The sequence below is a fragment of the Corvus moneduloides genome, chromosome 14, assembly GCF_009650955.1.
Source record: "Corvus moneduloides isolate bCorMon1 chromosome 14, bCorMon1.pri, whole genome shotgun sequence".
In the NCBI taxonomy this organism is placed as follows: Eukaryota; Metazoa; Chordata; class Aves; order Passeriformes; family Corvidae; genus Corvus; species Corvus moneduloides.
This window is the reverse complement of record NC_045489.1, coordinates 16,678,034-16,702,454: the sequence shown is the minus strand read 5'-3', so window position 1 is coordinate 16,702,454 and position 24,421 is coordinate 16,678,034. Positions and strand designations below refer to the sequence as shown.

Sequence of the window (24,421 nt, the reverse complement as noted above, 5' to 3'; positions counted from 1 at the left end):
TCTTAAAGGTCTTTTCCAACCTAAAAGATTCTATGAGGGCACCACAGCCTCCCCTCCCCTCAGGTAACCTGGGCTGATCATCCTAGCACCAATCACCCATATTCCCAAGAAGTGGGATGCTTCTAGGGCAGGAGGTGGGTCTGTTGCCAGTCTGGGTTGCATCTGCTGAGCAACTGCAAATAGGCACGGAGACAAGGCTATTTCTTTTTCATAGGTGCAACAGAAGCCTAAATATATTTTTTTTATCATCTCTTAGTGAATTTATTTCCACTGTTCCTGCTCAGATAGGGCAAAAGAGAAAAATGAGCTACTTGTCAGCGTTTGAGGTGGTTCACAACATTGTCATCACTTTTCCCTAATTTGAAGGACACTAAACCCCCGTGTTTGTTTTAAGGGTTTTTTCTTGAGGGGGAGGGAGAGCAGTGGGAGGGGAAGACAAGCCCTAAATTATACTGATCTTCAGCCCCAGTTATAAAAATATCAAGCAGCTTCTATTTAAACATGATGATCTCACGTGTCCCTGAGCTGTGAATGGCAGCCAAGCCGCCCAGTTTGCAGCTCAACAAACAACCAAACGGAGACCACAGTTTGTTCCAGTTGTTTATTTTGTACCATGTTATTTCAGAGCAGTGAATACAGATGGTTTGCTCTTCTAGGCTTCAATACACACAACTATTGTGCCTAGACCTCAGTGGTCTGTTTATAGAAGCTCTATTTCATAAGTAAGTTGTACTTGCTCACAGCACGAAAGTCCTTTACGGCTAGATCTAATGACAGAGTTAGGGCTAGTGGGTTGGGAGCCTGATATTTGGGTGCCTGGACTCTTGCTACAGGGGACAGCAAGACAGGCAGCTCTGAAGGGTGGTGCAGGAACCTGTCTATGAGCTCTTCCTACAGGTCACAGGAAATTCTGCTGCATGGCCGAGAGCTTCTGGAAAGGCATCTCTCCTGGGGTCCAGACACAGCCGGCTTGGGAGTGAGTCTGGAATGCTGTGTGGAAAATAACTGCCTACAACTGCTTGTTCAGTAAGCAGCACCTAAGTCAGTTCTTGGATCTAGCCCAGGGCTCTGTGACAGGCCTTTGGGTATCAGCAGGTTTAACTAGACTTGGATTCAAAGCATATTGCTTAAAGGTGTTCAATTAGACATAAATTTATAAATTTTGTATCAACAGTCAGATCTTTCAAATGAATATTGCTTTTTTAAAAAAATATCCTATCCCTGTAGCAATCCCTGAAATAATGTTCCTGTAACATCTTTATCATGCAAATAGCAGCGTGTAAGCAATTCAAATATAAAATAAACAGCTCTGTCCAGTGGAAAACGGAGGCACTTAGGCAAAGTGACTTGTAGTCACTCATGATCTATGCAAGACTTACGAACAATCATCAGACCTGATTCCCATTCTTGAGCTTGAACCACTGGACAGGCAAGTGTTGGTTGGAACTACTGCATGGTGGCAGCAATACCTTTGTTGTGTCAAGATGGGTTTGTTTCATGTTTAAACTCACTCTTCTGAGCTCATTTCCTGTACCTCTCGCTCCAGAAGCCAGCATAACTTGGTTCCAATTCTCCATTTTTAGAGCAAAGATGGATTAGAGTAAGGTAAGCATCCTAAAAACATCAAGTTGACATTTCACAGGTGTGATGCAGAGGCAACATAGATAATGTGTTCATACAGAAAATAAAGTTTGTTAACCAGGCCATCTGTTGGTACTGTGTTTTACTTTTTGGTGTGCCAAACGGTGTGTTCTAGGAGCAATCTGGCTTTTCTGAAAGTCTAAAGAAGGCTTGAAAAAACACACACGAGCTCTTCAAGTGAGTCCATGCTCCAGCACCTGCTGGAGCTGCATTGTGTTACTGAGGTGGTGGGGAAATTCCTTCTGAAGCCAACTTAACCTTTTCTCTCTCCCTTTCTTCTCTCTCAAACCCTGAACAACAGATGGATCTGCCCTTGGTGTACCGGGCACAGCATTTCCGCATCTCCTGAAGCACAGCTTCACACTTGGACTCCATGTAGTTGTTCGCTGGAAAATAAGGAGACACCAGGTCTGCGGAGAGGAACAGGCTTTGTTCCCTGAGGGAACACATCTACCCCACCTCTTCAGCTGCTTACAAGCATTCCATCATTTTCTCTGTTCATAAAAATCTCTCTTTAGTTCAGAGCAAAGGCTCTCGGAGAGGAGCCCTGCAGGAAGAGACAGAGTCTGGTTTGAGTTCAGAACCACCTGTCTGTCTGTCCAGAAGCAAAGGGCATACAGAGCCACCTGCTCTGCCTTGGATGAGCTCTGCAATCACTACACAGTTACACTCACAGCAGCACTGACTTTTAAAAGATTAAAAGAAGCAACAGCAGCATAATGTGAGACACACAGCACCCATGGAGAGCCCAGAAAGCAGCAATGAACGCCTTCTGGTTAATGAGCAAACCACACTGCTGTGATCACTGGACTATGAATTCCCAGAGATCACCCCTGAGAAAAAGGTTGTGGTGATTGCTGCAAGCTGGCAGCCCAGGAGGCGTGGCAGGCCCTTGGAGAGGAGAGCTGATCTCTTTCTGCCATAGCCTGCAGCTGATGAGTGCTCCGAGGCTCTCTTAACTGTCCCTCTACCTTCGAAGCTTTGTTTCTAAAACTGTGGCTACATACAGGCACTCCCTGTTATCTGTCAAGGGTGCATTCCTGAAAGTCACACACAGACAGGAAAACACAAAAGAGATTTACAGTGGGCATTCAGTCTCACAGAGGAAGCAGCAAGATCTTTTGGAACAATGACTTTTGAGAAGTCAGCATCTCCCAAAGGTCTGGCTCCCACCCTCTGTCCTACGCACTGGGTGCAGTGATAGTGCATTCCTAAGTTAAGGCTTTGAACTTTAATTTTTACAGGGGAAAATTGCTTTGCTCTCTGTCAACTCAGCTGCTTCATCTGTGCACATCAGACAACGCCACAGCACAGTACATGAACAGCAGCACTCCAAAATGACAGCTCGAGCAGCGGTGACAGAGAAGTGTACGTGCAGCAAAGAGCTTCTCTGCCAACACATAACCATTCAGATCAACACTGTACACAAACCTACACAGGCAAAACACTTGGAAAACCTCCATGAATGTTATAAAAAGAACATTGTCTCGGATGGCACCAAAACAGGGTCAACCATAAGCTTTTAAGTGCAGTAATACAGGGAGAGAAGGCAGTCCTTTGTGGGAGAATGCTCCAAACCATGAAGACAGTAAAAGGTAGTCTCTAACAAATGCTGGGGATATGAAGACCATCTCATACCTCGAGGACACATCACCTACCCTGTTCCTGACAGACTTCTGTCTGACCTGCTCTTAAAACACCCCTGGAGCAGCTCTGCAGTCTTCTCATACAATCCACCTACTCCTTCACTAAACCACGCTGTAAGAGAGCTTATTATAATGTCTAGCTCTCCCTGCCCACAGCTGAGTCCCAAAAATACACCTGGGATCTCACTGCCAGCATGGAGAACACTCCAAGCACATTACTGTTACTAATGCTCTATTTTATACTAATGATGTCTCATTATTTACAATTAAGCACAAAGCAATTCTATTAAAATCAGACGTTATAATTTTGTTCGTTTTGCAACCAGGCAATGCTAATGTGCTCTGTTCCTTCTCAAGGTGAAAGGACAACAAGGTTAAGTTAAAAGAATTAAGTTCCACCAAAAATCAAGACACCAAAGACAAAATGACACTCAGTACCTTGCAAGCATTTCTGTATTTCACAGGCTTGTTTCTGGCAGGGATCCTTCCGGGACATGTTCAGGAACTAAAATGATAGGAAAATGTTACTGTAAATCAAGGTGCTTCTCAGGGGGTGGGGGAAAGACAATGTCCTACAGCCACATCCTTCAAGAGCTCCCAATTTCCCCCACTGTCACCATTCAGAAAACATCTGCTGCTGCTTGCAGGTGCCTGCCAACAAACACAAGAACACTCTGTGTCTGGCTAAAAGATGATGATGAGGACAATGAATATGGGAAATTTTATGCCACTAAGTTTTCTTTTCTCTAGTCAAAATGTGTCCTTTTCCACTTGGATGTACAAAGATTCCAGAAAATATTCAAATTAACATGGCTGACTATATTTTAACAGTTTTCTATCTCTAGACTTTATACTAAGACACATATTTATGTGAAATCCACCTCTGTGAGCTTTACACAATCAAGGATGTGGTCCTAAGTCAGGAAACTGCATCTGAAGAAGGCATTTAAAAAAACAATCAACCAAACAACTCAGTTGTGTACATCCCATCAAGCCGACAAAGAGGGCTTTTTTCATTTTGTTTCAGGAGAAAGTCTCTTGGAAATCCCCTCCCTCTGTCCAAAGAACCCCTCAACCAGATTGGAGGACAGCTCCATCTTCAAATGTTCAATGTTCAAATCCATAGGAAACAGGATTTCAGACACTCAGTTTGACTTCTCTGCAGCTGTGACACCTGTAACTGTGTCAGAGTAAGATCAAAAGCCAAGCAAAAGCTGGTGGTACCAGTAGTTGAACGGGAGACCTCTAAGGAAAGCACCATTGTCACCGAAAGTGGTGGTGAGACTGAACCCTCTGAGCCACAGTTCAGCCTCTGCTCAGAGCTGGGAGCTGCTGCCTTTCCAGTTTCTGACAAGTCACCAGCCCACAGCACTTCCCAGTATCACTAGGACATTATTTGCAGCATCCTGGCCAAACTCCACTTGGGGCAATTGCATTCTGCCTACCTAGAACTCGCCCTGATGTTTCACTTGGTCACAATACTCCTCTTCACTGCCTGTCCTAAACTCTTGTGTGATGTTGCTGTGTGTTGTTTTTAAATGCTTCCACCTCAAAGGTGGCTGCATTTCAGTGGAGAGAGAACCTTTTATTGTACAAAACAGACAATGGCATCTTCCTAGAGCCACTGCTCCTGAAAGAAAAAAATTCATATTAAAGAAAGACTGGGAGTAAACAGTGCACAGTACAAAGCAGGGGTAATGTCTGCACATACCAGATTAATCCCCAGGCACGAGTTTAAGCAGCAGTTCTTCAACACCACCAAGCTGTAAGCGACAAGGAAAAGTTCAATACGTCTACAGTTACTGTGGTTGAGCTAATGGACTTCAACAAAATAACAGTCCTTTGCCGTCCCTCAAGGATCTCAAATGACTTCACAAACAGGCATGACTATGGTCTATTGTTGCCACCATCCTTACCATGAGATGGTGCTCTATCTCCCAAACGCGAGAGTTACTATCCCTGTACTGCTCACCCTGGGACAGCTGCCACATGTGAGGCAGCCGGGATGGGGGGAGCTGGCTGGGTCGCAGCGCCTCACCCAGGGGAACCTGAACTCTTTGGATCCGAGCCCTCAGCATACCTTCCTCCTGGGGGAAAGTAACAAACAGAGCAGGCAGTTACTGGCAGTGCAGCAGAGGCACCTGAAACAGCAATGCTACAACCACGGGGAAGCTCAAAGCACACACTTGCCTCTTCTGCAGTCACGAGCCAGGTTTTGCGGTGCTCATCGCAGTAAACCCCCACGCGCCGCACCCAGAGCCGCACGGGAGGAGCGCCAGCCTCCCCTCCCTGTGCCATCCCTCAGGCGCTTCCGCAGCTCAGGTGGACGGCATCGGCCCGCGGGGTGCACACGTGGCCTCTTTAGCTCTGAGCACATTCACGGAGAGAGCTCCCGGACCTGGCAGACAGGTGGTGTCTGACTCGCTGGAGGAGATGCTACGTGCGGAAATGTCCCTAAAAGTCAGCTCGGGAGGCTGAGGTGGTGCCTAAGCCAACGGAAGCGTCAGGCCGAGTCGTACACTGGGACACGCGTGCTGGGTGACATTGGTAAGGCATTCTGGGGCAAAAGGTGCTATTGGTGCGAAGTTAAACCCTGTGAGTACTGGCTTTGCTCACTCCACTAACAGTCCTATTAACAGTCTTTGTGTAAAACGGGAGGGGGGGAAAAAAGAGGTGGTCTAAATCCCAAAAGCAAAACTCGTGACCAGGAGTGAGGTGAGCTTAACAGGAACGAAGATCACTCTGGAGACAAAGCACGGAACTCGGTGTGCAGGACTCTCATCTTTGGAGCTCGCAGAGCTGTCGGGTTGCAGGGTCCTGTGTCTCATCTCTCAGGGACGGCAGCACTGTCCGTTCACACACAAACCCCTCGGGAGCAGCTCTCAGGACTGCGTCGCTCGGCTTTTGGCTGGTCACAGAGAGCCACCAACACGGGCGGAGGAGCTTGGGGCACTGAGGTGGTTCCTGCTACTGTAACTTTTGTTTAACAGCACGTTTATCTGTGTGCAGGTTAGACCAAGCTGAGCCATTAGCAAATGGAGGTCAGGGGAAATGATTCTCTTTGAACCCTAGAAGAGGTAATCAAAATGGTACAGACAGTCTTCATCCTTCATCTAGGTGTAAAGTAGAACAAAGTTAAGCTGTAACACAAACAACATCCTCCTGCTATGAAGCAGATGCAATATTCCTTATCCCAGTGAAACACAGTGGTCTTCTGAAAACTTGTAAGGTTATAAGGCATATTTCAAACAGGAGCAAGAAAATCTGGGTACAAAATAAAGGAGGGAAAGTCAGGGAGAGAAAAAAAAAATTGTTATACATTGGGGTGCATATATAACAGAAAATACTCTTCCATGATGCTTTCCATATCTCCCATCAGTGTTTCTCTACCTTTTTGAGCCAAAAGAGCACTCAGCCTTTTTGAGAACAAAACACCAACCACGGATCAGCCTGAACAGCAGCGTCACAAAGAAAACTTTGAATGTTCTTTTATTACTTCTTTTTTTCTCCCATTCTGTTTGTTTCCTTGCTTGACGTGCAGGGACGTCTACGTGCCCTATACAAAGCACCACTGTTCTGACAGCCATCCTGTGATGAGGGACAGGCATTCCAAGGAATGCCCCACCAGCTGGATTGCTGGCATTTAGAGGAATGTGACAGCAGTCTGACAAGGCTCACAAGGCCTTCAGGAATTAGGGTTAAAGGGACATTTCTGCAATTCTTTTCCTTTCTGCTTTACCCTAAGCCACTTAACAAATTTAAGCCCCTTTGTGGAAATCACTCTGCCCAACAGTGAAATGCAGCAATTGCCACTGCTCCTTTTCAGTCAGCTGAACGTAATCACCCCAGGTGGAATTCGGCCAGGATACTCTCCTACTCTGCAGTAAACTGCAAAAAGTTCCATCATGACCAGAAATGCCCAAGAATTTGCTTTTATTACACTCAAAGCTGGAATTTCTACAGCTCATCATGCCCAGAACCAGAAGGCTCAAGCCTGGCTCCAGTAATAGAAAATATGTCTCAGTAAGTGAACTGTGTTTCCTACTGTAAGTAAACTCTCCTGGAAGGTCTCCTATCCAAACACTGACCTGGTTCAGCCTGGCTGAACTACAGGTAGGCAGACTAAAGCACAACATGCACATTTGTGTTCATGGTGTGTGGAGATGGCAGTGATGACAGATCCAGGACAACAGAACAAGGTCTCGTGCAGAGGACACTGTGCAGAATGGGCAGAGGTTAATGTGTGTGTTCACCCTTTGCCCCACTGATTTGTCCCAAGCTTCCCCAGAACTGCAAAGTTCAAAGGCTCAGTCTGGCCTGTGGAGGTGCCCAGTTAGTGCCACATGGAAAATCCTGAGGTCAGGCAAAACCGTCGATTGGGTTTGAGGTGGGACAGGAATGGGGTTTGAGGTGGGACAGGTCTGTCTGCAGCACCCAAACACACCAAAGAAACTGGAGATTCCACAAGCACGCGCTCAGACAGTGCACCTGAGAACATACACAGTGTCTGTTTGTGCAGGTTTGATCAGAAAGCAAAAACAAAGCCTGAAGGAAGACATGGGTGGGAGGAGAAGAGAGCTTACTTATATTTTAAACAAGTTTTAAACCCAGGTTCTTATGCTGCTTGCTTCATAACCTATTAAAAAACCCACCACAACCAACAAAACCCCCAACAGCTTAAATTTGCAGGATTGCAGCATCATCCTTTGAGACTTTAACATTGCCACCAAAATAACTGTAGAAGGCTGAGCTGTTCAAAGTGTTGTTTTGGGGAGATTCAAATCCCAATTCCCACAGACAGGAATAATACTGGCAGATGTTCTGTCCATCTTAGCATCAATCTTAGAAGTTTAATGCAGTTCTGGGACCTGGATGGATTTCTGAGCCATAATACATGGATAAATGTGAAAATGGCCAGGAGGAGGAATGCAGCTTGTAGTGACAACAATTTATTTGGTTTTAAATTGGGTACATTAAAATATTTTATGGAAACAGTGACAGAAATTACTCCAGATGCTGCTTGGACCACCCCGGAGCTGGAGCTCAGTGAGCTGAACAAACTCCACCCTTTATCACCTTCTCTTCTAAAAAGCAACCGGGAGTTCAGCTGCCATTTAGGCACCAAGAAAAAGCACTGCTGAGGCTCAGCAGTGCTGTGCTGACACAGTTACAGCCCCTAGAGCAAGGCTGGCCAGCCTGGCCTTCTCTTGGGGCATGAGAGCTGCCTGCACACCTCAGGGCTACGAGGGTGCTGAGCCTTCCTGAAAAACCCAGCCCGGCTCTGGCAACTCGGGATCTGATGATCTGGTGACTTAAGGGCATGTGGAGACACTCTAAAGCTTCTTCTTGGGGGTTTGGACTCTACTCTGCCTGGAGCAAGCCCCTCTGACTCCACGCTCCGCTCTGCCCGACCTACTGAGGGGTAGCAGATGCTCACCGACCAGCCGGGCTGTCCAGCAGCGTGGGGAGGGCAGACCGAGCTTTGGTGGGATCTAAAAAAACAGGAAGACAAAAAGATGGACATAATGCGGGGGGAGCCACGCAGAAGGGCGGGGAGGGCGAGGGAAGGGATGCAGGAGCCGGGCCGAGGAGCGGGAGCGGGGGGCAGTGTGGCCAAGCCGGGCAGGAAGGGCTGGAGGAGAGGGGGTGTGGTACGGGCGTGGGACCGGACCGACCACGGCGGGCCGGGCGGCGCGGCCGCAACGGCGGGAGGAGGGCGCAGCACATCGCCACGGCCACCGCGTCCCCCCCCGGGCCGGGCGGCCCTGGGCGTGAGGCGGCCGCGGGCGGGCGGGCCCGCCATGACCTACCTGCACCCGCGCCGTGACCGCCGCGCCGCGTGCGCCGCGCAAAGCCTTCCCCCGCCCCCCGGACCCGCCGCCTCCCCGCGTCTGCCCGCAGGCCCCGGAGGCCGGACCCCGGGTCGAGCCGAGTCGGGTTAAGCCGGATCAGGCCGGGCCGTCCCGTTCAGGCCCGGCCCTACCACCCCCCGCCGGCCCGCCGCGGACATCGGCCGCCGCGCGGAACAGCGGCGGAACCCCGGCGCTGCCGCTCCCGTGGGCGGCACGGCCCTTCCGCCGCGCCGCACAGCTCGCCTCGGCGGAGGCCGCGCCGATTGGCTGAGAGGGCCCGCGAGCGCCGCTGCTATTGGTCCATCCGCTGAGGGGGCGGGGCGAGAGGGGCAGGCGGGCGGGGAAGGCAAGATGGCGGTGCAGGCGGTGCACCTGGAGGCGGATGCGTTCCTTGTGTGCCTGAACCACGCGCTGAGCACCGAGAAGGAGGAGGTCATGGGGCTCTGCATCGGAGAGGTACCGCCCGCGGAGGGGCGGCCCCGGGGAGGGGCGGGTGGTGGGGCTGCCTATGGGGGTTGTGGCCTGCGCGGGGCCGTGGGATGGCGGGGCGCGGGCTGTGACCGCCGGCATCGCGCACGGAGCGGCCCCGGCACCCCTCTCGTCTGCGGCCCCAGCAGCCGCCAGCGCGTAGGTCAGCTCCTGTGAGAGTCGAAGTTCAGAGCCAGGAAAGCTTCCCGTCCCCATGCCCCGGCGTGCTCCGGTGCACACCTGTGCCTTGGGATGCTCAGAGCAGCCGGCCGTGCCCTGCGGGGGATTGTTTCTTTAGCAGAGGACTGACTGATTTCCCCGCTGTATCGTTAGGTTGACACCAGCCGAATCGTCCACATCCATTCTGTGATAATCCTGCGCCGCTCTGACAAGAGGAAGGACCGCGTGGAGATCTCACCAGAGCAGCTTTCAGCTGCTTCCACTGAAGCAGAGATATCCTTTAGCAGAGACAGCAGCAGGCTCGCCAGTGCTTTACCTCAGAGCTCCTTTCAGGTGCTGTGTTTTACACCTGTAGCTGGCTTGAAGCCATCAGCTGCTCCCTCCTGCAGCTGCCCGGCTGGGAGGGCTGTGCTGGCAGTTGCCTTTCTCTGGAGTCTTTGTTGGTTCCAGCACCTGCAGTGGAATTGTGTTACAAATTTTTGATCGTTGTTTTGTATTTGGTCACAGGTAAAACTGCAGTGTGTTTGTGGAGGGGGGTGGCAGTTCAGCAGGGAGGCTGAGTGGAAGGTGAGAGGTCAGCAAGGCTCCAGGTGCTGCACTGGGGAGCCTCTTCTCTACACACACTCGGGGATGCTGGTTTGAACAGCTGCTGAAGTGTTGCTTGTTGCCACATGCAAACAGAATCGAGTTTGCTTCTGCAGCAGTGACTCCTGATGGTGCTGGGGAAGAGGCTCCCATCAGCTCTCTGCAGTGTGTCATCACCCCTCCAAAGGGATCTGGAATTCTGCTGACTCATAAGAAACTTATAAAACTCTGCTGTTTTTTCCTTGTATGTACAGCTCTTCCCTTTGTCTCTTGGTTCCCAAAGCTCCTTGACTCCCACACAGGTTGGCTGAAATGACAGGACGTCCCATGAGGGTGGTGGGCTGGTACCACTCCCACCCCCACATCACTGTCTGGCCCTCACACGTCGGTAAGAGCAGCCCTGAGCTGGGCTCTGGGTGAAACTCCCAGCTCTTGATCCTGGGACTCAGTCACTGGAGTTCCAGAGCTGCACTTTTAAAACAGTTCTGAGTCTGAAACATTCCTTGGTAGGACCAGATTGTCTGGGTGGGCTTCAGGGGCCCCTGCCAGTGTAGCCCCATTCCTGTGTGTGCTCTCCAAGGACTCAAACATGACTCAGGAGTCATAAATCAGCTACTGCTGTTCTTCCAGATAGATAAAATAGACCTTGAGTGTGGGGAATAGCAAAAAAAGCTGTGGGAATCCTGGGCCTACTGTGACAATTTCTGACATCTGTGAATGTTAATGCATAGCTGAAAACTTTCATAGAAGAAGTACATGAGTATCTTATACGTGTTGGACTTTATGGTGACCTGTGGCACCAGGCTGGCTGTGAGATAATTTCTGGTTTTGTGAGCTCACCTTCTATTTTTAAGATTTGCTATTTAATTACATTATAAATTGGATCAAGTTTTTTATTTAAACTTTAATCACCCAGAGTAAGGATGTAAACATAAAGTTTGTGACATTTGTTCCCAAATTTTAGATCACCCTTTAAAAGATGGCAAATCATTTCCCACTCCTGCAGGTGAGCAGGGCAGGTCTCACTGTCATTTCTGTGCCTGCAGATGTCCGCACTCAGGCCATGTATCAGATGATGGACCAAGGGTTTGTAGGGCTGATCTTTTCCTGCTTCATTGAGGACAAGAACACCAAGGTAGGCAACTTAAAAATGGCAACAAACCCTCCAGGTGCTCATGAGAAACATCAGGGCAGAGCTGAAGTCCTTGGGTGCAGCCTGCAAAAAGGGCAGAGCTCTGCTGGGAGCACATGGAAAGCACAGTGGGAATGGTGGTGGTTGGATTGTGATCCCAAGGACAGGAGAACAAGTGACAGTTCCTCTGTGCTGGCCCACAGCCTGGCTGTCCAGGAGGGCTGCAGCAGCAGCTGCAGAGTGTGTGCACTGAGATGGGGCAGGGCTCTTCCCTCAGGTATCCAGCCCAGCCCACAGCTCTGCCCCTCTGTGCTCCAGCCTCTCCAGGAGGGGTGGCTGTCGTGTGAGATAAGCTGACAGTCAGGTCTAGGCTGTCCAGGCAGCTGCTGCTTGAGAGTTTTTCATCACTAAAGGGTTTATCAATATATGCTTTAAGCTGCTCCAGCAAGCAAATCACAGCAAAACATCTGGAATTCTATTTGAAAGCATATTGTGCTTCCTAAAGGAATGTGTGGTTTTAGAGGTTTTTTGCCTTTGGAATCTGACTTTCTGCTGTCTCTCTTAGACAGGCAGAATTCTCTATACCTGTTTCCAGTCTATTCAGGCCCAGAAGAGCTCAGAGTGAGTACAGCAGAAGATTATTATGTCCAGTTGTATTTTGTCTTGTCTGTCCTTTCTCTGGGTTGTCTCTAATAAGTGGCTTCTCAGTTGTGAGGAGTAAATGTACAGAGATGCCTGCACAGGGTCTCCTGACTTCTGGTCCTGCAGGCTGCTGGAAGAGAATCTAAAGACTAGGAGTGATTCATTTAGCCTAGATAATTTATTATGTTCAGATTTGCTGAGGTTAGGGTGGGGATTTGTGCTGCAATTTGTTGCGTAGCAGCCCCACCTTTTTGCTTCCAGCTCTGGAGGTTGAGCCCTCAGGTTTGCACCTTACAATTAAAATTCAAGACAAGTATGTGGATATAAGGTACTTCCCTTTGCCTGTCAGCTCAGGCATGTGTTCCCAAAAGTGGATGTGCAGCACTGCCAGGCCTTGGACAGACTGTTGGAAGGTTGTAGAAGTAATTTTTTTGTTTGCTTCTTTTAATGATATCTCATACCCTTTTAGATATGAAAGGATTGAAATTCCCATTCATGTTGTCCCCCATGAAACCATTGGGAAAGTGTGTCTGGAATCAGCTGTGGAGCTGCCCAAGATCCTTTGCCAAGAAGAGCAGGATGCCTACAGGAGAATTCACAGGTAACAGCCCTGGGACTCTGCCCCTCTCCAAGGCTGTCTTTGCTGACCTGTTCTATTGTTGCTGTACTTAGAGTACCAAAGCCTTGGCAAAGATGTAGAAATTAAGAAGGATTAGCAGCTCACGTGCCTCTGTAGAACTTTCTGAAGTCTGTAGAACCTGAGCCTGGAGTTATCAGCAGAATTCTGGGGTTTTGTGATCACAGGTTGTTATCCTTGTGAATGTGCACAGCTTCAGCAAGTGAAGAGGTTTAGGTGTACCTGTGGTCTGCTCTGTGATTCCTGGGCAGCTGGTTTTACTGCCTGGGTTTAATACACAATTCCCTGCTGTCTTGTTTCTAACCTGCTTTCTTTTCCTTCCCTTAGCCTCACACATCTTGACTCTGTAACCAAGATCCATAATGGCTCAGGTAAGGATTCCTTGCATGTGATAATCCAGGGTGCTGCTCCCAGAATCAAAACGGTGAAGTCTTGTTACATAGGAACAGAATTGTAACTAGATACTTAAAATGAAAATGTCAAAGGCTGTAAAACACCCTAATCCTGGGGTTCATGAATGTTGTATCCTTCAGGCTTTGTAGAATTGGTTAAAATGACAAAAGACTTTGGGATTGTTTGGGGTTTTGGGGTTTGGTTTGTTTAGGTTATTTTTTCTGTTGGAACAGGAAAGGGGATTTGGGATTTGTTGAGTGTTAAAGTAGTGTCTGGCTGCCCTGTATGTACACTTCCATCTCCTGGCACTTTATATGTGTTACATGGGTGTGACATCTTTCCTTCTGCCAGTGTGATGGGGTGAGTCCTAATCCCACTTCTATTCTTAAATTATTACCCCACTGTCCATTCTCACACGTTTAGGAAATGAGGCACTCTATGATGCTTCTAAATTTAGACATTAATTAGCACCAGTGATGAGCTGTGTGCAGATTTTCACTGTAGGTCTGTCATCCCTGCCTGGGTCAGACTGAAATGGTGTTTCCATGTTGCAAGCTGCCGGTTCTGACCTTCCTGTGGAGATGTGTCGTTGCCATGGCCAGGATGTTGGAAGGTTTCCTTGGCTGTCTGTTGGCTTTGGGGGTGTTGTAGCACCGAGTCTTTTGTGTGTTGCCCTGGCATGATGTGTTGTTGCTCTTTGCAGTGTTCACAAAGAACCTCTGCAGCCAAATGTCTGCCATCAGTGGGCCCCTGCTGCAATGGCTGGAGGACAGACTGGAACAGAACAAACAGCGCGTGCAGGAGCTGCAGCAGGAGAAAGAGCAGCTGCTGGAGGAACTCGCTGCTTTAGAGTGAGGAGGAAATGCAGACCCTTCAGGAAAGAGACATGAAAAAATCTTCAAGAACTACTCCAGGCTGAAGGGTGGCCCTACATTGCCCCTCAGTGAAGGTCCTGGCTGTGCCTTTTCTCTTGGAGCACATCTCCAGGATCAGGACTCTACCTGCCCCAGCTTGGTGCAAAGCAGTGCTGTGTCTGCAGGTGCTGCACTTGTGGATCAGTGGTGGGGCTGAGCAGCACCTGAAGACTCCTGTTTTGGAGAGCACACACCTAGGGAACGTTGTTTCTCCCTCTGTATTTTGACAGAAGTCCTACTGCTTTACACGTATTCCAGGAGCCTGGAACAGGAGGGTCAGAGGGGAAAAGTGTGTCCCTGCTGTCATATCTGATGCTGCCAACTTCTGCCTTCTCTTAGTAGCTTCAGTTGACCATGATCTTATATCTAGTAATGTTTTGGATCACTGGTCATTCATCCAGGCAGGTAAGAGGTGGGAGGGAAGCTTGGGAACAGACCTGGAAGATCTTTGACATAGGATCTGTGTTCAGCATACATCAAACCAAATAAAGAATTCCAAAGCTAGAGCTGTTGGGAGTAGAAATGAAATTAATGCTACAAAGTGCATTTTTTGGTCAGTCTGTAGTCTCTTACTCCGTGGAATGTTGGTGTGTGCCCATCACTGAGGTTCTGTACAAAATGACTTATTTCTGCTGGCTCAGTGAGAGGACTGTGCTTCCTTCCCAGAGGGAAGAAGGTTAAGATGCTGGGCAGAGAACTGGTAGATACACAAGCCTGACATTCTTACATGCTGAACTGCAGAAATTTCTTAAGACTGGAACAAAATAGCTGTTGTTGAACTAATCCCTTTAAATGTTCTTGGTGTTGCAGTTCACAGTATCCCCCATCATGTACATCCTCGTCTGTGTTCTGTCTTGTGAATCTGTCTCACGTGAGCAAAGGATGGGACAGTGAAAGTAACAGAGCTGAGGAAGGCACTCCCTGTCAGTGACAGCCAATATTGATTAGCAGCTGTAAAGTGCTGTCAAGATTGCTTTGTCATACTTTTCAGTCTTTCTGCATTTCTACTGGCAAATCCCCTAATAGTAGAACTTCCTTGAAGTATATTGCTCACCACTGTTTTGTTTTTCCTTGGAAGTGCTGTGAACAGTAATTTATCAGTTTTTGAATGGTCACTGGTTTTGTGCTGTTGTTTTTGTTATTGGTTTTCTAGTTCAAATTCTCCTTTACCTTGCTTCTGGAGAAGGGAGGGTGGTGTCTCAGTGCCCCCAGGCTTGATGAGGGCTCCTGGGATATGACCCAGCAGCTCTGGGCCTCCTGGAATGGGGATCCTTGGCTTGTAATCCCAGTGACAAAAGGATGTTAAGGACGGTGCTGATCCACAGCCTGGCTCTCCAGCCAGGAGAGCTGGGCTGGTACCAGGGTTCTGTATTCCCACACAGCCATGATTAAATTGAAACAAAGCAGCCTGGTTTTATTGCAAGAGTTAGTATCAAATTGGCATTTATTGATTATCAAAATTATTAATCACCTGAGCAATTTGCTTACAGAACACACAAGCACTGTAACACACATTCAGTTGCATTTTACATGAAAGACTTAAACCATTGACAAAACCACCTCATTCTGTGGGGGAAAGTGTTTAAATCTGCTTTCCCCAACCTGACCTTCTGCATCTATTTTAGTTTCTATGAAATCTCAATGACAGAGGTACACTACATTCAAATTCAATCAAAGAGCTTCAATCTTACTGAGGGCTAAAGGGCTTTGGAGAAACTCACACATTCTCTTAATGGAATTAAGGCACCATCTACCCACCACTTAATTGTAACAAAAACAGCCAAGGATCTCTCAGGAAACTACATGGGAGAGTATCTGAACCCATGTTGAAGCCCAACTCAGGGGTGCCCTTTTTCCTGCCTTGGAGTCATTCAGAGTCAGAGGACTTGGGCTGGTGGGCCTGGACTTTCTTGCCTCTGGCAATCTCAGCCAGAGATGCAGCAGTTCTTCAGCACACACACAGAGTCTACAGCTTATCAGCTGCCCAGATGAAACAGTAAATCACTGGAGTCACTGAAGACATGCTACGTGTGAGTGCTGCTCAGAACTTTTACTACTCTCAATACAAAATTTAAGTGGCACCAAGAAAGGAGGTATACTGAGATATTAAAAGGAATCTTCCAGTTTGGTTTTCAAAGCAAAATCAGCACTGAGTTTCCTCATGACCTCTGCATGACTCAGTCCATGCTGCTCTCTCTTAGCAAGTCCATAGTTTTCCTTCACATATTTAGCAAAGGGTGTGAGCTGTGTCCTGGCAGGGGTGCCCCCCTTGCCCGGGGGCTGCCTGAGGACCAGCTGCCCCCTGCAGAAGGCGCACACGAACCGCGCCGTGTCCAGGGACCGCGAGTGCCGCCCGATCCTGAAAGGCAAACACAAGGACTTTGAGTCCACAGAACTCCTTTCTCTTCTGCTGAGGTCAGATTTCTAAAGGCACTATTTTAGAACAGAGAACAGTACATCACACAGTGGTACAACCAAATCTGTATTACACTTCGCTACCCTAGAACCTTTTCCGCTGTTTTTTCATCTTGGTTCCTTCCTCTGTAGTTCTACTCTCAGCCTAGAGTATGAAGTGCTACAACATTTCCAAATACCTCCACAACTCATGTATCAACCCCCTCATGAAGTTTCTCCTCAAAGACATCACTAAAAAAAAATCTTCTCAATGCTCTGTTGCATCTAAGCAACTACTGACTGCATAGGCCTAATAAACACTCCAGGGTACGTCAGGTGTTCCTTTCCAGTACTTCTGGGAGTCACACATATGATGCTGAGGTAAAAAAAATGCCATAAATGGTGCCATTATTACAGGTCATGTCCTAGTATCAATCCTTCCCATCACAGTGCTGCTCACATCTGTGAGCATATTTAAAGTCATCAGGACACAGACCCCAGGAAGCTTCCTCTGACAGTTTTTTCTAGTATCTAATCACTGTCAAATATATTCTGTGCCCAGTTTTTACAGGGATTTGTTCCTTGAAATCTTAGGTATGTATCTCTTGCTGCTTCCCAAAGACCTTCCCTCATCACCAATGGTCCTCAGACAACACTTCTGTCTGTCCTGACCTCTGAATTAGAACTGAAACTACCTGGAAACAAACGTGGACTCACATAGTGACGTTCCGTGGGCTCTGGAAAACATCAGAGTATCCAAATTGCTTTAGCGCTTCAGAGACCCCTGATTTTTAGACACAGGACACTGCCAAGTTAAGAAGTTAATACACAGTCGTATGCAAGATGAAAACTTTACTCACGTAGCTTTGCACCGAACACACTCGTAGGTGAATTTGTAATTAATCTCATAGCTGTGGCATCGTGTCACCACCGGCAGTTCTGGATGGATTACAGCTGATTTGTTGGCATAGAATCTCCAGAATCGCCCGTGTCCGTCCCGAACGCCGTTGATGAGCCAGGTGGCTGCATGGCAAACCTCGTGGATCAGCGTGTCCCGAAGGCGATCTTGAGGTAAAGGTAACAAAGACAAAGGTCAGCCAGGTGTGGGGAAGAACATGCTCACCTTTGGTCACCGCTTCAAGACCTCTGTCTCTCATTCTGTACTAAGATGCAAGAGTTATTTTGGAGGTTAGAACTACCAATGTCTTGATAAGATAATATGCTCTAAAACAAGGTTTTATTTAGTGCATTTCCAGATTTATGATCAGCCCAGTTCTGCATCCTAGTTACTCCCCCACACACCTAATCTGGTTGGTAAAGCTGCCCCATCCCTGGAAGTGTTCAAGGCCAGGCTGGATAGGACTTGGAGAAACCTGGTCTAGTGGAAGGTGTCCCTGCCCCTGGCACGGAGTTGATACAAGATTGTCTTTAAGATCCCTTTCAATCCAAACCATTTTATGATTCATTTTCCCATATTGGGAGGGGATGAGAGAGAAGTAACAGTTACAGTACCACATAATAGAACTTAATTTGGCACTGACCTGTCTTTATTCCAGCTTTAAATACTACCAACAAGGTGGCTAGCTGTGATGGAAGAAGTCAGATTTTAGACTGCCATTATAACACAGAATTAGAGTAATACGATGCCTGTAGGTCTTCAAATCATTAAGAAATATAAACAAAGTATTGCAGTTAGTGTGACTTACATCTCTGTTCTCACATTTTGTACATTTGCCCAGCCTCTTAAAAGGGCTGTGGAATGTGGATAAATCCATACATGTGTTTATTTATTTACATAAGATAATAGAAAATTTCAAAGCAGGCTCCAGTTCCAGATCTCTTAGGCATCAGATTCATGTTTTTATCTCTAGAACTTGCCTCCTCAAAGGACAATCAACACAGCCTTTCTTTGACCTACCTGCAGAATCACAGACTTTCTCAGAGAGTTCAATGCGAGCATAACGCTTCCCTTCAGGGCCTTCTCTCTTCCCCGTTACACAATACCCCGCTGTTTTTCTCATTTTCTTATTCCAGATTATTACCATGTCCTCTGGTAACTGAAGAACAAGACAGCACATGTAATCTGCCCACTCCTCCCTCTCTTATCTTCTGACCCTCTGACTCCCCTTGTATTTTACTACATCCAGTCGAGTATGTCTCTGTTGGTGCCCTGAACACTTAAGATGCCAACTCCCCCTCCTGTGGCTTCTTATTCCCACCATCAGTTTTCCTGTAACCAATAATGGGAGTTTCATAATGCAGGATGAGACAGAAAGTCCTTAGTTCCTCTATTCTACCTCCGAGTACCTCCAGGTACAGGGCTGAAGCATTGGGCAGTAAGATATTTCGCTTCAGCAACAGTGAGTTTGTTCAGCTCAGTTTTGTGTAAAATCATGACCTCAGCCTATCCTTGGTCAGCTCAACAGTATTTTCTCATTTGCATGAAAACACTTTCCTTCCTGGAGAAAATCCCATTGGAATTACTGAGGGCAGCATCCTTCTTTTCAAGGATATTTCTCCCCAGAGAAGGGTCCCCAATATCCCAGATGATGATCCCAGGTCAAGACAGCAGTTCTCTGAAATTGAACCTTAAATTTGAAACACAACTTGTAGCTTTATGTTCACCCTAAACTGTTATTCGAAGGATCACCACGTTTTTAATCTGTTCCACAAAGGCAGACATGAACATGCAATAGGAAGGAAGAAAGATTACGTGCAGCATTTCCATTACAGCTGGGAAAGCAAAGCCAAAACTGCTGCATCACAGTGGTAACAAACTCCTTTCAAAGAAATTGCTTGGACTAATTCCAACATAAGCCATTGCTATAAAGCTTAACTTCTACAAAGTGAAGGAGGGTAAAGAGCAATTACATCAAACAGGGAGGAGCAACATATTAACGAGCGTTTTGGGATGGTAGTTCTTGTTTTGAAACCAACCTTTTGCTCAAAGATGGTACTATTAAACAGCCTGTAGAGCTTCTGTGCCAGCTCCTCTTTATTTTTCTTGAAATACTTCACATAGTGGGAAGCTGGATTTGAAAGATCTTGCAAGAAACAATCAGGCACTGAGCATACCCTGAGCCTGCAAGAAAAGCCATTAAGGCATTTACTGAAGTACAGAGAGACATGGAAAAACACACGAAAAAATAATGGCCACTTGAGAGCCAATGAAGATCTCAGGGATGCTTCAAGTGGCATAAACCTCTCATGACTCTTTCCACCAGCTTGCCCTCATGAGGCCCACGACTATCCTCTTACCCCTCTGAGAGCATGAAGGGGCAGAGCTGTTGCAACAGTCCTGCAGTTACTTCATTAATTCACAAACTTAGATTATGAGGACTCCTGAGTAGGAAAAGAGGGTGGCTCAGGCTTTGTGACACAGTGAGCCACAACTATACTGAAATTCAATCAATGTATCAACAGCCCTAATATGATCATCACAATAAAGGTGTCTTTTCAGAAACAGCCAAAGATGGTCAAGGAATGCTCAGGAATTCCTTCAAGGAGGAATTCAAATCCACCAGGATTGCTAACTCAAATGCTGCACCATTCTGACAAAGAAACACCTTTGAAGATATCATTTATAGGTTTGGTATTGTATGCACCATTATAAAATGACTAAAGGAAACAGCACATGGCTAAAAAGCAAAATAAGGGCAGCAATTAGAAATGAAAAATGCATTCTTTTGAAAAGCCTAAGCTGCATCCACATGTAGAAAAAGACACATGAATTCTCAAAGTTACAATGATACAAGTAAAAAAAAAAAAATCAATACACTCTTGTTAAAAGGTATGAATTACTAATAGATCAGTTTTGGTATCTCTTCAGAGGAAAGCAGCTGGATATATACAATCTGTAGAGCCAGCACGGGTTAGAAACATGCTGTACCAAGACAAGGAATAGCAAGAGAGATAACATTTGCAAAGAAGACGACATTTGTCAGATTTACTTGTCACCAATTCCTTTAGGCAGAGACCAGTTTATATTCTCCCTGTCATACTGGAGACTGAAAACTCTGGTTTCCAGCTACTCAACCATTAACAAATGCTGAATTAGTACAAGTTTCTAGGTAGCAGAGGAATCACATCATCCTAGGCAAAATGCTTAGCATCTCTCTGTCCATCTACAGTTGTCCTAGGACACAGGAACAATGGAGAAACACTCACCTTTTCTCTGTCTTTGCTGACTGTGAGCAACTGACTGATTCGCTCCTAGGAATTCTTGCAGGAGTCGTTTTCATGGAAGGTGTTTCTTGAAGTGAAATGGATTTTGGCTTTGGTGCCTTGACTCCCTCCCCTTCCACAGGCTGTGCACCTTTGCAGGGTGGCTTGATGTTTTCTAGTTCAACAGGAAGAGTCACAGGATTACACAGCATACATTAAATAAAAAAGATCACAGAATCATTAGAAACCACCAGTTTGCTTTCAGAATAATAAATAATAATAAAAACTAAAAAGCACCTACAATGACAAAAAACAAGAACAGTGTAAAACTTACATCTTGATAGCACAAACTGGCTTTTCTGAATGCTCACAGGAGTAATTCTGGATTGCACCAAAATCCTTTGCAAGGTGCTGAGCTGCACCTCAGAGGTCCACACCACACAAATGGACAGAACCAGGCAATCACCACTGCAAGTCAGCTAAGGGCTGCTCACCTGTTGTGCTTGGCTGATAGACAGTTTTACTTGTGCTTAAGACTGGTTTTTGGGGTAGACTTCGCTTCTTTATCCGTTCCATTAAAGATCCAAAACTGTCATCTGAGCTATCTGATTCCAGCCCTGTACTGTGTCCTAGTGCCACACCTGGCAATTTATTTTCTGTATTTTCACAGCTTCTTTCTTTCCTTCTAACAAGTAAATCTGGACTGCCTTTGAAAACTGACTCTTTCCGACTTTGTGGAGGTGAAAGATTTATGCACTTCTGACTCTCTTTCAAGTCTTTCACTCCCTTTTTTTGGTGGTTATGCCATGGACTTTCTACAAAGACAGAATCCTCAGTGTCACTTGAAGTGTCAGGATACTGCAACTCTTGGCAGCAAGTGTTTCTCTTTCCAGGAGTCATCAGCTTTTTTGGGGTCCGGAGATCTTTCTGTGCTGCAATTCAAAAGAAAGACCTTTAAGTTTTGGGAGTTGCATTTAGGAGTCCTGCCTTTGTCTTAACACAAAAGAAATCCCTTAAAAGACAGGAAAACACAAAGAACAGTAAGGTATCTTCTAATTTTCTTTATTATGCCCTGCCCATTTACCATCTTACTACATGAAAAATCACTGAAAGTGGCTTGCCAACAAACATTCCTTCTGACCCCTCAGATTTGTCCCATGAAGATCAAGGGATCGTGTCAGATCTATAGCTGACTTTTTCTTTTTTTTAATGCTTCTGGTCCACTTTGTTTTACACACTTCCCCTCCAGACACCATTCCATCAGCTTTTCACAGTCTGCAGCTGGCACACAGGGTTTTTTCAGGGTTGACATTCACACCAGATGGAAAAGTTCCTACCCTTTTCGAGCAGGGGTCAGCTCTCCCAAAACTTTATGAGCTCAGCAACGAATGCTACCTTCCCACTCATTAAAAAGTCTGCTTCATATTTGCTGTTGGATGATTGCTTACCACTCTTTGTTGTGCTCTTTTTCACTTTCAAGTCCAAGAAGAAATCATCCGAGTCATCAATGAAGTCTTTCAAACTGTAAAAAAATAGGCAAATGGTGTGGAATAAAGGTAGGAGTAAGCAGAAAAATAGAGCAGTAAATCTGCCTTCCTAAAACAGCAATCCAAAAAAAGCCACCCAATATAACATTATCAGCTGCTCTCAGCAAATGTCACCAACTGCATCCGTGAATAGGAATGGCAAGAGCATGTGCACCTCCAAATATCCCATTTTACATTTGCCCTGAACATGACTGAGGATGTAACAGTTCTGTCTGCACTCTCTCCTATACAGGCCAATGAATCAATACAATTTTAGATTGTTTTTCTATATTCTGATCAGAAATATGATACAGAAAACTAAAATACGAACACAGAAAACTCATTAATGACAGCACCCACCTTGCATCTGCCTTTTTAGATACAGATTTGGGAGTTTTCATTCTAGCTAAAACTGAAACAAAAGAAGATTAATTAAGAACAAGGTTCTATTTCTCTTGTTAAGCATTTTTAAAAGTTTGCAACTAGTAAAAATTTGGTCTACAAAATTTTCCAAAACCAAGCATAATTATATCTATGTATAATTCCAGCTCTCAATTCCTCAAAGCTGGCAGCAGCCTTCTAGTCTCTGGAGACTAAGAATGAAGTGAGTGACAGGGAACAGACAAAACTGAGGCAACAAGAAAAATAGAATGCAAGGCACAAAGAGTGAAAACTGAGACAATTCAAGAATACTTGGTGGCACAGACACCAAGACTGCACTGCAAGGAGAGAAACTGTCATCTGAGCTATCTGATTCCAGCCCTGTACTGCGTCCTAGTGCCACACCTGGCAATTTATTTTCTGTATTTTCACAGCTTCTTTCTTTCCTTCTAACAAGTAAATCTGGACTGCCTTTGAAAACCGACTCTTTCCGACTTTGTGGAGGTGAAAGATTTATGCACTTCTGACTCTCTTTCAAGTCTTTCACTCCCTTTTTTTGGTTATGCCATGGACTTTCTACAAAGATAGAAGCCTCAGTGTCACTTGAGTGACACTTCATTGTCACTACTTTGCAACACAAGCAATGAAAGAAAATAACGTGCAAAAACGCTTCACTAGAATTAGACAGAAATGTGTCCTTTTCATACTCCCTCATAACACAAACTAACGTGTCGTTACTTACACATTTCAAATTCATCATCACTGCTGGAAGAGAAGTACAGGGCATTGCTGCAAAAATGAAATGCAGAACTTTGGTCACAACAGGATCTGCATCTCACTGGTCTGAAACACCCGTGAACACCAAGAACCAAATATGCACCGGGAAAAACACCGAAAGTCCCAAATAGGCTGAACTATTTTAATTCTTTATAAAAAGCTCATTTCTTATCTTACACATGGTCTGTGATATGACAGAGAAGTGCATTATAGTAAGCCCAAAACCTCAAACCATGCACGGATGAGTAAGAAGCTGTTTTTGCATGAAGTGCACTTTAATATAGCTGCCATGAATATTTAGCAGAACGCAGCAGCTGCCATAAAGCTATTTCAAGAGGCAGAATGAAGGCATTACCACCTGGACTGCTATGTCCATGCAAATGTAGAGGCAGCCCACAATACCCTTACCAAGTTATTTCGTTTTATGAGAACACGAACCAAACATTAGCAACTTCAAAAACACGTTATGCAGCTGCTTAAAAAGCCAGGAAGACAGCTTTTTTAACTGGACGTCATTTAAACCTTAAAGACTGCAATTCTGAAACATGCTGATACCTACCAATTACCATAAAACAAATGAGGGCGTAATCTAAAATTATAAATATATACATGTAATATATGCTAGCTATAATGTAGCACATTATGTAGTTATAGATATTCACACATATGTGTGTGTGTACTAGATATAAATACATAGATACAGATTTTAAAAACTCTCTATATAATATTTTAATAAAAACACGTCAGCACACACGGCCTGGGGCGCTGTTTCCCCCGGCGACCCCTCACCTGCCGCCCCGCCAGCCCTGGCTCCCCGCAGCGCCTCTGCCGGGGCTCCTCCCGCCCGCAGCCGAGGCCCCGCTCGCTGCCCGCCGTGCCCCGGCGCCGCTGCCCGCCCGGCGCCGCCACTCGCGGTCGGGGGGCGCCGGGGCCGGGGCCGGGGCCGGGGCCGGGCCGGGGCCGAGCGCGGGGCCCGCCCGCGCCGCCGCTGCCGCCGCTCCCGCCATGGCGCTCGAGCGGCCCCCGCGCTTCCGGAGCGGCGCGCATGCGCACACGGGCGGCGCCGGCGGCGCGCAAACTCCGCCGCGG

At 46.6% G+C, this 24,421-nt stretch overlaps 4 protein-coding genes across 7 annotated transcripts; 1 reads left to right on the top strand and 3 right to left on the bottom strand.

Moving 5' to 3' along the window:
- Nucleotides 1-586: 586 nt before the first annotated feature.
- MTCP1 (mature T cell proliferation 1) lies at nucleotides 587-8,710 on the bottom strand. Of its 2 annotated transcripts, XR_004242984.1 has the most exons (6): nucleotides 5,478-8,710; nucleotides 5,204-5,374; nucleotides 4,999-5,050; nucleotides 4,733-4,917; nucleotides 3,726-3,792; nucleotides 587-2,027 (listed from the first exon to the last, which is right to left on the bottom strand). XR_004242984.1 is itself a non-coding variant. In XM_032123706.1 (4 exons), the coding sequence occupies exons 1-3, from the start codon at nucleotides 5,583-5,585 to the stop codon at nucleotides 5,003-5,005; spliced, it is 327 nt and encodes a 108-aa protein (XP_031979597.1). In that variant the 5' UTR covers nucleotides 5,586-8,710; the 3' UTR covers nucleotides 3,750-3,792; nucleotides 4,999-5,002. The 2 variants fall into 2 exon arrangements, 1 of the variants encoding a protein (XP_031979597.1); XM_032123706.1 differs by lacking the exons at nucleotides 587-2,027; nucleotides 4,733-4,917 and having other exon boundaries at nucleotides 3,750-3,792.
- Nucleotides 587-9,141, bottom strand: CMC4 (C-X9-C motif containing 4). Of its 3 annotated transcripts, none has more exons than XM_032123708.1 (4): nucleotides 9,098-9,141; nucleotides 8,725-8,779; nucleotides 3,726-3,792; nucleotides 587-2,027 (listed from the first exon to the last, which is right to left on the bottom strand). In XM_032123708.1, exons 3-4 carry the CDS (start codon nucleotides 3,781-3,783, stop codon nucleotides 1,858-1,860), a joined length of 228 nt encoding a protein of 75 aa, XP_031979599.1. In that variant the 5' UTR covers nucleotides 3,784-3,792; nucleotides 8,725-8,779; nucleotides 9,098-9,141; the 3' UTR covers nucleotides 587-1,857. The 3 variants fall into 3 exon arrangements, with proteins under 3 accessions (XP_031979599.1, XP_031979600.1, XP_031979598.1); XM_032123709.1 differs by having other exon boundaries at nucleotides 8,704-8,779; nucleotides 9,098-9,131; XM_032123707.1 differs by lacking the exon at nucleotides 9,098-9,141 and having other exon boundaries at nucleotides 8,725-8,956.
- A 319-nt stretch (nucleotides 9,142-9,460) lies between these two features.
- Nucleotides 9,461-15,205, top strand: BRCC3 (BRCA1/BRCA2-containing complex subunit 3). Its single transcript, XM_032123924.1, has 8 exons — nucleotides 9,461-9,595; nucleotides 9,941-10,060; nucleotides 10,673-10,760; nucleotides 11,419-11,507; nucleotides 12,070-12,125; nucleotides 12,616-12,747; nucleotides 13,111-13,154; nucleotides 13,880-15,205. The coding sequence occupies exons 1-8, from the start codon at nucleotides 9,491-9,493 to the stop codon at nucleotides 14,029-14,031; spliced, it is 786 nt and encodes a 261-aa protein (XP_031979815.1). The 5' UTR covers nucleotides 9,461-9,490; the 3' UTR covers nucleotides 14,032-15,205.
- Nucleotides 15,206-15,516: 311 nt separating this feature from the next.
- Nucleotides 15,517-24,339, bottom strand: GCNA (germ cell nuclear acidic peptidase). The gene is made up of 10 exons (XM_032124239.1): nucleotides 24,122-24,339; nucleotides 23,298-23,344; nucleotides 22,535-22,586; nucleotides 22,097-22,170; nucleotides 21,143-21,580; nucleotides 20,652-20,823; nucleotides 19,422-19,566; nucleotides 18,403-18,541; nucleotides 17,345-17,549; nucleotides 15,517-16,449 (listed from the first exon to the last, which is right to left on the bottom strand). Exons 1-10 carry the CDS (start codon nucleotides 24,337-24,339, stop codon nucleotides 16,197-16,199), a joined length of 1,743 nt encoding a protein of 580 aa, XP_031980130.1. The 3' UTR covers nucleotides 15,517-16,196.
- Nucleotides 24,340-24,421: the final 82 nt, after the last annotated feature.